Raw genomic sequence first — 12,500 nt, 5'->3', positions numbered from 1 at the left:
CCCGAAACGTTGCCTATTTCCTTCACTCCATAGATGCTGCTGCACCTGTTGAGTTTCTCCAGCACTTTTGTCTACCTTCGATTTTCCAGCATCTGCAGTTCCTTCTTAAATACCTCACTAACTTCTACAGATGCGCTGTAGAAAGCATTTTATAGGGATGCATCACTGCTTGGTTTGGGAACAGCTCCATCTAAGACTGCAAGAAATTCCAGAGAATTGTGGATGCAGCCCAGACCATCACACACACCAACGTCCCTTCCATTGACACCATCTACACCTCACGCTGCCTCAGCAAGGCCACCAACATAATCAAGGACAAGTTCACCCAGGCCACTCCCTCTCCTCTTCAAAAGGTATAGAAGTGTAAAAAGGCGCACCTCAAGATTCAAGGACAGTTTCTTCCCAGCTTTTATCAGACAACTGAACCATCCTACTGACAACTAGTGAGCAGTCCTGAACCTCATAGGAGATCCTCGGCCAATCTTTGATTAGACTTTACTGGACATTATCTTGCACTAAACGTTATTCGCATTATTCCTTTTATCATTTATCTTGATTGTAATCATGTATTGTCTTTCCATTGACTGGTTAGCACACAACAAAAGCTTTTCACTATACCTCAGTACACATGACAATATAGTAAACTAAACTAAAGGATTGAAGTCAGAGGCTGAAATATACCGAATTAAAAGATCTTCATCCGTTCAGTAGGTCAAGCACTTTTTGGCGACAGTAAAAAAAGAAATGTGTCAATGCACCGAACAGCGATCACCCTGAACACTAACACTATCCTACACACTAGGGACAATTTATAATTTTTACCAAAGCCAATTAACCTGCAAACCTGGACTTCTTTGGAATGTGGGGGGAAACCGAAGCATCTGGAGTAAACCCACATGGTCACAAGGTAAACGTACAAACTCCGTACAGACAGCACCCGTAGACAGGATCAAACTCGGGTCTCTGGCGCTGTAAGGCAGCAATTCTACCGCTGTGCCACTGTGCTGCCCCTATCTCTCGCTCAACTGAATCAGATCTCCCATCGGTGAAGGCTAGTCAAGCATGATTTTAAATAATTATGTCTCGTGGAAGCATAGAATCAAGATATTCCCAGGAGCTACTTCAATCTTGCTTCACTGCCGAATTAAAATAATGTCAATAGGTTTGGAATAAGACAGTATTCTTTAAGAGTGAGGAAGTGAGTCACCTGATTCACAGCAGGAACAGCAGGATCCGCAGATGAATCCAAACAGCCCATTGATTACTTGAAAGGCACAGAGCACAAGCTGGATTCCGCTCATCACCAGCAGCAGAGCGAACAATGTCACATGCCAGGTGACAATCTTTGGTGGCTCCAGGCAGGTGTCCCACATGGAGTGATTACCGAGGTAGTTGCTGATAAAACAAAGAGAAAAAACAGAAGATAAATCACAAAAGTTAGCAAACAGTCAACGTACTCTTTCATATGTGGAAGGCAATCAAATGGCAATCGTAAAAATCATACAAAAGTAAAATGAGGTTGAAATGGTAACAGGACATCTGTTTATCTGCAATGGGGATTGGATTGAGCTGTGTTTGTTCTTCTGTGTCTTTTAGACTTTAAACTTTAGAGATACACCGCTGAAATAGGCCCTTTGACCCACCGAGCCTGCACTGACCAGCAATCTCCCCTTGCACTATCCTACACACTAGAGACTATTTACAATTTTTACTGAAGCCAATTAACCTACACGCCTTTGTTGTGTGGGAGGAAACTGGAGCACACGGAGAAACCAGGAGGTCACGGGGAGAATGTAGAAACTCCTACCTTCTCCCCATAACTCGTGACACCTGTACTAATCAAGAACCTGTCAATCTCCGCCTTAAAAATATCCATTGACTCGGCCTCCATGGCCGTCTGTGGCAATGAATTCCACAGTTCACCACCCTCTGGCTAAATAAATTCCTCCCCATCTTGTTTCTGAAGGTACGTCCTTTAATTCTGAGGCTGGTCCTAGACTCTCCCATTAGTGGAAACACCCTCTCCACATCAACTCGATCCAGGCCTTTCAGTTTGCGATAATACACTTCTTCTTAAAGTCATCCATTTTGGGCTATCTAATATTTGCCGGACATCACAGTGAATGTCAGGGACCATAGACGTGTTGAAGAACAGGGGGACCTTTAGGTGCCAGTTCATAGCTCCCTTAAACTGGCGACATACATGGATATGGTAGTGAACACAAGTTTCTTCCGATTCCCATACTGACAGTCCGCCTTGGCCTATGCGATCTCCCGGTTGCCAAACAATTTAACTACACTTCCCATTCCCATACTGACCTTTCTGTCCTGGGTCTCCTCCATTGTCTGGGGTTCATTGTCAGAGGCACCTCAAATGTTGCTTGGGCAGCTTACAACTCAGTGGTATGAGTATTGATTTCTCCGACTTCAAGTAACCCTTGCACCCTAGTCATCGTACTAGTTTCACTGTCGTCCTGGTGAGTTTCACTGTGTGTATAACTCATTATCACCTACCCCACAGCCAACAATGGATCAATGTGTGCTCCACCTTTCCTTGTTCATTGTTACTTTTTGCATATCTTTCATTCATTTGTTCCATATCTATATCACCGTCTATATCTCTTGGTTCCCTTTCTCCTGACTCTCAGTCTGAATAAGGGTCTCGATCCTAAACGTCACCCATTCCTTTTCTCCAGAGATGCTGCCTGACCCGCTGAGTTACTCCAGCATTTTGTGCCGATCTTCGGTTTAAACCAGCATCTGCAGTTCTTTCCTACACATAGTGAATAAGGCATTTAGTTTTCAAGAAGGAACTGCAGATGCTGGAAGATCGAAGGTACACAAAAATGCTGAAGAAACCCAGCGGGTGCAGCAGCATCTATGGAGCGAAGGAAATAAGCGACATTTCGGGCCAAAACCCTTCTTCAGACTGATTTAGTTTGCTTGGCTTCATAGGCAAGGTACAAGAGTTGGGACATCATGTTGCAGCTGTATAAGACATTAGTTAGGCCACACCTGACATATTGTGTGAGGTTTTGCTCAGCACACTACAAGAAGGACATGGTAGTGTTGGACAGAGTGCAGGAGATTCACTAGGATGCTGAGTGGAATGGAGGTTTTAAGTTCCAAGGAGATATTAGATAAATTGGGATTGTTCTCACTGGAGTGCAGGGGGCTGAGGGGTGAGCTTAGAGTACGTTATACAGCTATGAGGGCCATGGATAGGGAAGATAGACACGATCTTTAATGCCCCTGTCCCACTTAGGAAACCTGAACAAAAACCTCTGGAGGCTTTGCGCCCCACCCAAGGTTTCCCTGCGGTTCCCAGAGGTTGCAGGTGGTTGCAGGTAGTGGAAGCAGATAGGGAGACTGACAAAAACCTCCGGGAACCTCCGGGAACCGCACGGAAACCTTGGGTAGGGCGCAAAGTCTCCAGAGGTTTCCGTTCAGGTTTCTTAAGTGGGACAGGGGCATAACTGGGGAGTTGGGGAGTCTAAAACTAAAGGATTTATAGTGATGATGGTTGTGAAAGATTGCAGCAGGATTTTTAATCTCAATGAGACTTCTCCTGGTTAAATAAAGGTTAAATAAAAACAAAAAAATAAAAATAAAAAATGTTCTGCTGTGTGTAGGAAGGGACTGCAGATAGACACAAAATGCTGGAGTAACTCAACGGGTCAAGCAGCATCTCTGGAGAAAAGGAATATGTGACGTTTCAGGTCGGAAAGGCAGAGTGGAGCAGCGGTAGAGTTGCCGCCTTACAGCGCTGGAGAACCGGGTTCGATCCTGACTCCGGATGCTGTCTGTACTGAGTTCGTACATTCCTCCTGTGACCGCGTGGGTTCTCCCCAGGTTCTCCGGTTTTCTCCCACACTGCAAAGACGTACAGATTTGTAGGTTACACAAAAAAGCTGGAGAAACTCAGCGGGTGCAGCAGCATCTATGGAGCGAAGGAAATAGGCAACGTTTCGGGCCGAAACCCTTCTTCTGTCTGGGTTTCGGCCCGAAACGTTGCCTATTTCCTTCGCTCCATAGATGCTGCTGCACCCCCTGAGTTTCTCCAGCTTTTTTGTGTAACCTTCGATTCTCCAGCATCTGCAGTTCCCTCTTACAGATTTGTAGGTTAATTGGCTTTGGTAAGATTGTAAATTGTCTCTAGTGTGCAGATAGTGTACATGGATTGCTGGTGGGCACAAACTTAGTGGGCCGAAGGGCCTGTTTCTGTGCTGCATCGCTAAACTAAACTAAACATTTTAGCTTGGAACATTTCGGTTCGAGTCATAGTGTCATAAAGTAATACATTGTGGAAACAGGCCCTTCGGCCCAACTCACCCACACCGACCAACAATGTCCCAGCTATCCTAGTCCCACTTGTCTGTGCTTGGTCTATAACCCTCCAAACCTGTCCTATCCATGTACCTGTCCAACTGTTTCTTAAACGATGGGATAGTCCCTGCCTTAACTACCTCCTCTGGCAGCTTGTTCCATACACCCACCACCCATCCAAACCAAAATGTCACCTATTCCTTTTCTCCAGGTATGTTCTACTGTTGACCTGGCAGAGTTTGTGTCCTATCCAGTTATGGACCTTCCCTGTTAGTGGGCATCAGTTAAGGGGACAAAGTTAACTCCATGTATGGAGCCAGTACTGCACAGGATCTGCAAGTGAGGTCCGGTGTAATGCAGTAGCTGGTTTTCAATGTGAATGTGATAATATATAAGCAGCTACATTGCAGGACTAGTAGTAGCGTTGTGTGATCCCGTTTGCGTATTTTAAAAAAAAGTTTTGGGTCTATTGAATCGCTGGATTAAAGTCAGATCCGAGTTCTAATACCTTCAACGCCTTCAAAATCACGGATCACAAGATCAGGACAAAACAAAATGTTGACCGTTTATTTAACATCTTATTTTAAACTGCTGATGCGAAATATGTTATTTAGCCCCCGTTATTGGCCGTGTCTATGGGGCTATGAGACTGAGACTGAGAGCAAAATCATGATGGCGGCCACAATTCGATTCAAAATCCACAAACATCTACTCTCAAGATAATCAAATACATTATTTTCTGCACAATCATGTCATAAGAACTTCTAAATCATCTATATTTTGTGTTATTGTCTATCCAATAATTTCCAATGATTATTTTTTTCATACTAATTATCTGACTAAAAACTTCCACAGTACATAGTTTTCAGTTAGATGATTAGTATGGAAGTGTTGATCATGGATAGACAATTACTCATAATATAGATCATGTAGATGTTCTTATGATATGATTGTGCAAAAAATAATGATTTTAATTATCTTGAGAGTGGATGTTTGCATACATGTCTGTGCAAAACGGCCCTTGCCTGCTGCAGTGTTATAAACCAACAGAGTAAAATTTAGGCGAATTAAACATTCAATTCCTTCGATTTGGCATAGAAATTCATGACAAAGTGAGATTTAAACATAATGTTATATTGTGAATTATTGTGTGAATGGGATCACTTTGTTATTTGGATACTTTGGCCATTTAAACGTTTTTTTAGCCTTTTCTTAAGAATGGGATAGATGTTTTAATCTAGTAATTGAATTTAGATGAATTTAATAGATTTGATGATACTGATGAATATGATTTTCTTGTTGGGTATTTACTATTTGTATTAACGATACAATAATATTAAAGTTCTGATCTTGAAAATATCACAGTTTTGAATTTTCAAGGCAGTCTGGGTGTTTATTACTATTTCTGTCACAACGGTTAATTTTGTAATCAGGTACTTAATTAGGTAATTAACTAATTATATACTTTAATTTCAGGCCATCCAAGTAAAACGTATCATATTTGTTTCAGAATGCTTCAATCTATAATAACTGAAAATTTAATTCTTTAACTCTTAATTTTTAAGAATGTTATGGGCTTTTAGGTCAATTGACTGTCCTCGATCTCAGCTTTTGTGTTAAGTTAATGGAAAAGCAATAGTGAACAAGATACTAATTTACGAGTATTAAAATGATCACAACATTATTAATACTGAAGATATGAAAGTGAATTAGATATCAAATTAAAGTTATTTTTATGCTTTATTTGATGGGATAAATTACAGATTTTTTAAATCTCAAATTTTGTAACATTCCTACTAGTAGGCAGAGGCTTGGACAGTAGATTTGGAATAATGGTTGCAGGCCCACCTCAGTAGCTGGTGGTATCAATCCTCTATGGGTTAGGGCATGGGGGCAGCAGGGTTCCTGTTCGTAAGTTATAGGAGCAGAATTAGGCCATTCGGTCCATCAAGTCTACTCTGCAATACAATTTTGGCAGATCTATCTTTCTCTCTCAACCCCATTCTCCTGCCTTATCCCCATAACCCCTGACACCCGTACTAATCAAGAATCTGTCAATCTCTACCTTAAAAATATCCAATGACTTGGCCCTCACAGCCGTCTGTTGCAATGAATTCCACATATGCCCCATCCTCTGACTAAAGAAATTCCTCCTCTTCTCCTTTCTAAGGTGCGTCCTTTTATTCCGCGGCTGTTCACTCTGGTCCTAGACTCTCCCACTAGCGGAAACATCCACATCCGTTCCATCCAGGCCTTTCACTAGCAGTTTAATTGAGGTCCTCCTTCATTCTTCTAAACCTCAGTGAATACAGGCCCAGGGCCGTCAAACGCTTATTATATGTTAACACTATCACCCTGGGATCTCGACCGCTGCACCACCATGCCGCGCTGGATCATCACAAGGAGGACACCATGGGGTGAAGTCTCTTACCCTTCATCAAAGGGGTAGATGTAAGATTTGTTGCTGGTGAGTGTGGTACATTTTGGACCGTTGTTGAGACCCACTGCGGATACGATGAAGCAATAGGCAGCTCCTGCCGCTCCAATGCCAGCAAAGATCACGGAGGTGAAATTCTAGATAAAGACGGTACAGAAAATGAATTAAACATTGGAGACACAAGGTTCTGCAGATGCTGGAACCTTGAGCCAAACACAAAGTGCTGGAGGAACTCACGGTCAGGCAGCATCTGTGGAGGGTGAAGGGAAGGAACAGGTGACGATTCGGATCGGGACCTTTCTTCAGTCTACGGGAGTGGGGGTGGGGAGGGAGAAAGCTGGAAAAGCCCTGGGGGGGCAGGACAAAGTCTGACAAGTGATAAGTGGATAGGTGGAGGAAGGGACTGTAGATACTGGTTTAAATGAGTCTGAAGAAGGGTCTTGACCTGAAACGTCACATATTTCTTTTCTCCAGAGATGCTGTCTGACCCGCTGAGTTACTCCAGCATTTTTGTGTCTAAGTGATAGGTGGATACAGGTGAGGAGAGTTTGATTGGCAGATGGATGGAGTAAATACCAGTGGCTAGAGACATCCCACCCCCATCTCACTTTTCCAGCTTTATCTCCCCGAATAATGTTAATAGACATAAACATTGGACAAATTTTCATTATCTTTCAGCAAATCCAAAAAGATTTGCTCCTGTCAGAGTAAAGTCTTCTTGCACTGTTCTGCTGATGCAGGAAGGTTCAGTGATTCTTTATTCTCAAGTATGCTCTGCGCACAGTGAAATTCTTCACCATATCGTTGAGCCATTTACAAAAGAAAACAGATAAAGTTCCAAAACTGGTCTTGTCCTGGATGTACAGGGGGGGGGGGCTGTTCCAGGTAAACACAGGTAAGCCCCAGGGTGCTGCAGGGCCTCCTCTGTCGCCCTCAACCAGCCTGGCATAGAAACCAACTTCCCTCAGTTTGCCCGGCCACCCCTGTGTCCCGGTGTGGCGCCCCCTGCAGCCGACGTTGAAGGTGCTGGAGTCAAGACCCTGGCCCCTCCCATATCGCCCACTCCTTGCGCCCGTCGTCACCAGCGGCTCCCTCCTCCCCGACTCTCTAGAAGCTTCTGAGCTTCCCCCTGCAGGCAGCGGCCCGCCAGGTCCTTCTTCGGGCGGTAATGATTTAGAGGTTCCTTTAGAATGGAGATGAGGAAGAATTTATTTAGCCAGAAGGTGGTGAATCTGTGGAATTCATTGCCACAGGAGGTGGTGGAGGCTAAGTCATTGGGTATTTTCATAGCAGAGATGGATGGACTCTTGATTAGAAAGGATGTAACAGTGAGAAGGCATGAGAATGGGGTTGAGAGGGAATATTAGATCAGCCACAATCGAATGGCAGAGTAGACTCAGTGGGCTGAATGGCTTAACTGTGCTCCCATGTCATGATCTTATGGTCTGTTTCCTCTAATCTTCATTTGGGTCTTTGTGGCCTGTCCTCTCCAACGTTGTTGCTTTAACAGCATCAAACATTCACAGATAGAGACAAAGTGCTGGAGTAACTCAGCGGGTCAGGCAGCATCTCTCGAGAAAAAGAATGAGTGACGTTTCAAGTCGGGACCCTACTTCAAACTCGAAACACCACCCATCCTTTCTCTCCGGAGATGCCGTCAGACCCGCTGAGTTACTCCAGCACTTTGTGTCTATCTTCAGTACAAACCGGCATCTGCAGTTCCTTTTTACACAAATGTTGAACGTTCGATAGCAGATCTTCCAGAGGGGTGGGGAATGGGGGAGGTTTTTTCATTCAAATAAAGACCGGCATTTGCTGCAATTCTCACCGCAAATCGCTTCCCGCAGCTTTCGTTTCCACAGCACCCACAGCAGTCATTATTTTTCATTCCCATGAACACCAGAACTGGGAACACCATCTGCGGTAATTTCAAAAGACAAATATTAGACAGACCAACAAAATGCCTCCGCGCTGCACTCCTGGAGACGGGGGCAGTGAAAGCAAATGTTGTAATTGAGACGCTGCAATCAAAAAAGTCTGCAAAGTTAAATGATATAATTGCACTGACACTAATGCTATAGAAACTCTCTAATGCTAAATGCTAATTTAGGTGAAAGCAGTATGTGGAACGGGATGCCAGAGAAGGTAGTTGAGGCAGGTACTATAACAGCAATTTTTTTGTAGGAAGTCAGGAAGTATGTTGTCAGATGCAATCTTTAGTTTAGAGATACAGCTCGGAAACAGGCCCTTCGGCCCACTCAGTCCACGCTGACCACTGATCACCCATACACGAGTTCTATGTTATCCAACTATCGCATCCTACATTCCAGGGCCAATTTACAGAAGCAATTTAATCAACGTGGGAGGAAACCAGGAGTACCTGGAGAACACCCATGGGGATCACACAAGCTACGCACGGACAGCACCCAAGGTCAGGATCAAACCAGGGGCTCTGGCATTGTGAGGAGTCAGGTCTGCCGCTGCACCACCTTCCTCCCTTAAAACATTTTTTTAAACATTTGGACAGGAATGTGGATAGGAAAGGTTTAGAGCGATGTGTGGGACAGAACTGCAGTTGCAGGTTTGCAGCAGGTAACCCACTGAGTTTTAGTTTTAGTGTAGAGATGCAGTGCGGCAACAGGCCCTTCGGCCCACCGTTCCATGCCGACCAGTGATCCCCGCACACTTGCACTATCCTACACACACTAGGGACAAATTACACTTATACCAAGCCAATTTACCTGCAAACCTGTACGTCTTTGGAGTCTGGGAGGGAACCGAAGATCTCAGAGAAAATGCACGTGGTCATGGGGTGAACGTACAAGCCGTGCAGACAGCATCTGTAGTCGGGATCGAACCCGGGTCTCTGGCTCTGCAAGCACTGTAAGGCAGCAACTCTACAGCTGCGCCACTGTGCCGCCCTCAGTTACTCCAGCAGTTTGTGTCTATCTAAAGTTTGGCGGGATATGGGCCTAACCTGTGAAGGTGGGAATAGCATAGATGGGGAATCTATTTTAGCATGGACGTTGGGCTGAAGGGGCCAGTATCCACGCTGTTATGACTGTATGGCTCTTCTTGTTAAAATAACACATAGAAAAGCATTTGAGGTAAACTGAGTTCTCTGAGAGTACTTTGCTCACATTATTGGAAACACCACTGATTGTCACGAGGAGTAGATGCCACTGGTGAAGCATTGTCACATTGATGGTCCATCCATGAAGATGTTCCTCTGAGGAGGTATTTGAGTGTCAGCCATGTTGATGTTTCTGGGGTCACCAACAGGCCAGTCAAGGGAAGGACGATAGACTTTTCAAGATGAAAGACATTAATAGAACCAGGCATGATCTTAAAATCAATCCAGTAGTTATAGAGTCACAGTCACACAGCATTGAAACAGGACCTTTGGCTCAACACGTCCTTGCCAATCAAGATGTTCATCTATTCTAACAAAACACAAAGAGCTGGGGGAACTCAGTGGGTCAGGCAGCATCTGTGGAGGCAATGGATAGATGATGTTTTGGGTTGGGACTCTTCTTTGACTTCTAGCCTTTGCCATTTACTCCATCCATTTGCCATTCAAACAACTCACATCTGTATCCACCTATCACTCAGCGGGCTTTGCCCCACCCCATTTCCTTTTCCCAATTTTCTCCCCTCTACTCGCATCAGTCTGAAAAAGGGTCCTGACCTCAAACGTTGCCTGTCCATTCCCTGCATGGATGCTGCTTGACCCGCTGAGTTCCTCCAGCACTTTTTGTTTTGCCCCAGATTTCAGCAACTGCAGTTCCTTGTGGCACATATGTGAGTCTCATTTGCCCTTCATGTATCTGTCCAAATATCCTTGTTTTGCGTAATCACAAATTCACATTCGTGAATTTATCTTTTAAAAAAACATTAGATTTGTTCACAAAAGGTCACAAAGTGCTGGAGTAACTCGGTGAGTCGGGCAGCATCTCTCTGGAGGACATGGACAGGAAAGGTTTAGAGGGCTATGGGCCAATGGGACTTGTGTAGATGGGCCAGCTTGGTTGGCATGGGCAAGGTGGGCCAAGGGGTCTGTTTCTGTGTTGCATGAATCTTTGACATGAATAGACGACATTTCGGGTCTGGACTCTTCTTCAAACCTGACACAAAACGTCTCCTATCTATGTTTGGGTTGGGACTCTTCTTTGACTTCTAGCCTTTGCCATTTACTCCATCCATTTGCCATTCCAACAACTCACACCTGTATCCACCTATCACTCAGCGGGCTTTGCCCCACCCCATTTCCTTTTCCCAATTTTCTCCCCTCTACTCGCATCAGTCTGAAAAAGGGTCCTGACCTCAAACGTTGCCTGTCCATTCCCTGCATGGATGCTGCTTGACCCGCTGAGTTCCTCCAGCACTTTTTGTTTTGCCCCAGATTTCAGCAACTGCAGTTCCTTGTGGCACATATGTGAGTCTCATTTGCCCTTCATGTATCTGTCCAAATATCCTTGTTTTGCGTAATCACAAATTCACATTCGTGAATTTATCTTTTAAAAAAACATTAGATTTGTTCACAAAAGGTCACAAAGTGCTGGAGTAACTCGGTGAGTCAGGCAGCATCTCTCTGGAGGACATGGACAGGAAAGGTTTAGAGGGCTATGGGCCAATGGGACTTGTGTAGATGGGACAGCTTGGTTGGCATGGGCAAGTTGGGCCAAGGGGTCTGTTTCTGTGTTGCATGAATCTTTGACATGAATAGACGACATTTCGGGTCTGGACTCTTCTTCAAACCTGACACAAAACGTCTCCTATCTATGTTCACCACAGATGTGGCCTGACCAGCTGAGTTACTCCGGCACTTTGTGTTATTTTGCTTGAGATTCCAGCATCTGCAGTTCCTTTTGTCTACTTACATTTATTACTAAATTACTATTAAAACACAAAGTACTTACGCTATAACACCAGGATAAACACTCATCAAAAGTGAATTTAAGTTACCTGCTACCACAGAGGGATTCAAACTTAAACTAAGTCCATGGTCCAGAATTGTGACTTTATTACTTGACCACTACATGCCCGCATTCTCTGCTAATACTGAGCAAGTCCAATACCATTATCAGTGCTATTATGCACAATATGGCTTGGATTAATTTGAAAACAAATGCTTGAAGAAGGATCTCGACCTAAAACATCGCCTGGCCATTCCCTCCACAGATGCACTTCGAGTTTTGCAATTGTTTCTTTTTTGGTAATTTTTCAATTAATATTTACTGGATGTGGCTAAAGTTTAGTTTGAACTATGTTGAATTGGACTGACTATCCTTTAAAATAATCAGTCCAGTATCTGTTCTGAATAAAATGCCACGTTTTCCAAAAAAAGTGACTCACCAACAGTCCGGAGCCCAAAATCCCGCTGAAGCACCAGACGCTATCCGCTAGCTTCTCCGCGGTGTTATAACCCGTTTCTCCATTCGGGAAGAAGAGCAGCGTATTGGCGACGATGCAGAGAAGAGCCAGAGGAACGAGGCATATACCAACGCACTTGGCGCATTTCGCGTTACACATACTGTGGCCTCTGGTTCTATCGCTCCAGCAGTAGAATCTGGGGAAAGATGCCTGAATCCCTGCTTGCTCCAAAGCCGATGGAAAACAAAATGATGCCTTCGCCAACACTTGGTGGAGTTTATAAAGGCTTATAAAGGAGATAAGATAGTGCTGGCACTATATGAGGTCAGACATTGCCCTGGTTACGTGGAGAAGAGTGTGGGGC

At 44.4% G+C, this 12,500-nt stretch overlaps 1 protein-coding gene across 1 annotated transcript in view; it reads right to left on the bottom strand.

The window, feature by feature from the left end:
* Positions 1 to 12,465, bottom strand: part of tm4sf4 (transmembrane 4 L six family member 4) — a 14,462-nt gene extending 1,997 nt beyond the window's left edge. The window contains exons 1-4 of the mRNA XM_055645711.1: positions 12,119 to 12,465; positions 8,592 to 8,681; positions 6,758 to 6,900; positions 1,208 to 1,395 (exon numbers count right to left, since the gene is read on the bottom strand). Coding sequence (XP_055501686.1) covers positions 1,208 to 1,395; positions 6,758 to 6,900; positions 8,592 to 8,681; positions 12,119 to 12,295 — 598 coding nt within the window. The 5' untranslated portion in view covers positions 12,296 to 12,465. The remainder of the gene's footprint in view (positions 1 to 1,207; positions 1,396 to 6,757; positions 6,901 to 8,591; positions 8,682 to 12,118) is intronic.
* Between the last annotated feature and the right edge of the window lie 35 nt (positions 12,466 to 12,500).

Source organism: Leucoraja erinacea, chromosome 14, assembly GCF_028641065.1.
Source record: "Leucoraja erinacea ecotype New England chromosome 14, Leri_hhj_1, whole genome shotgun sequence".
NCBI lineage: Eukaryota > Metazoa > Chordata > Chondrichthyes > Rajiformes > Rajidae > Leucoraja > Leucoraja erinaceus.
The sequence above is the reverse complement of the archived record's forward strand: the minus strand, read 5'-3'. Positions and strand labels throughout refer to the sequence as shown.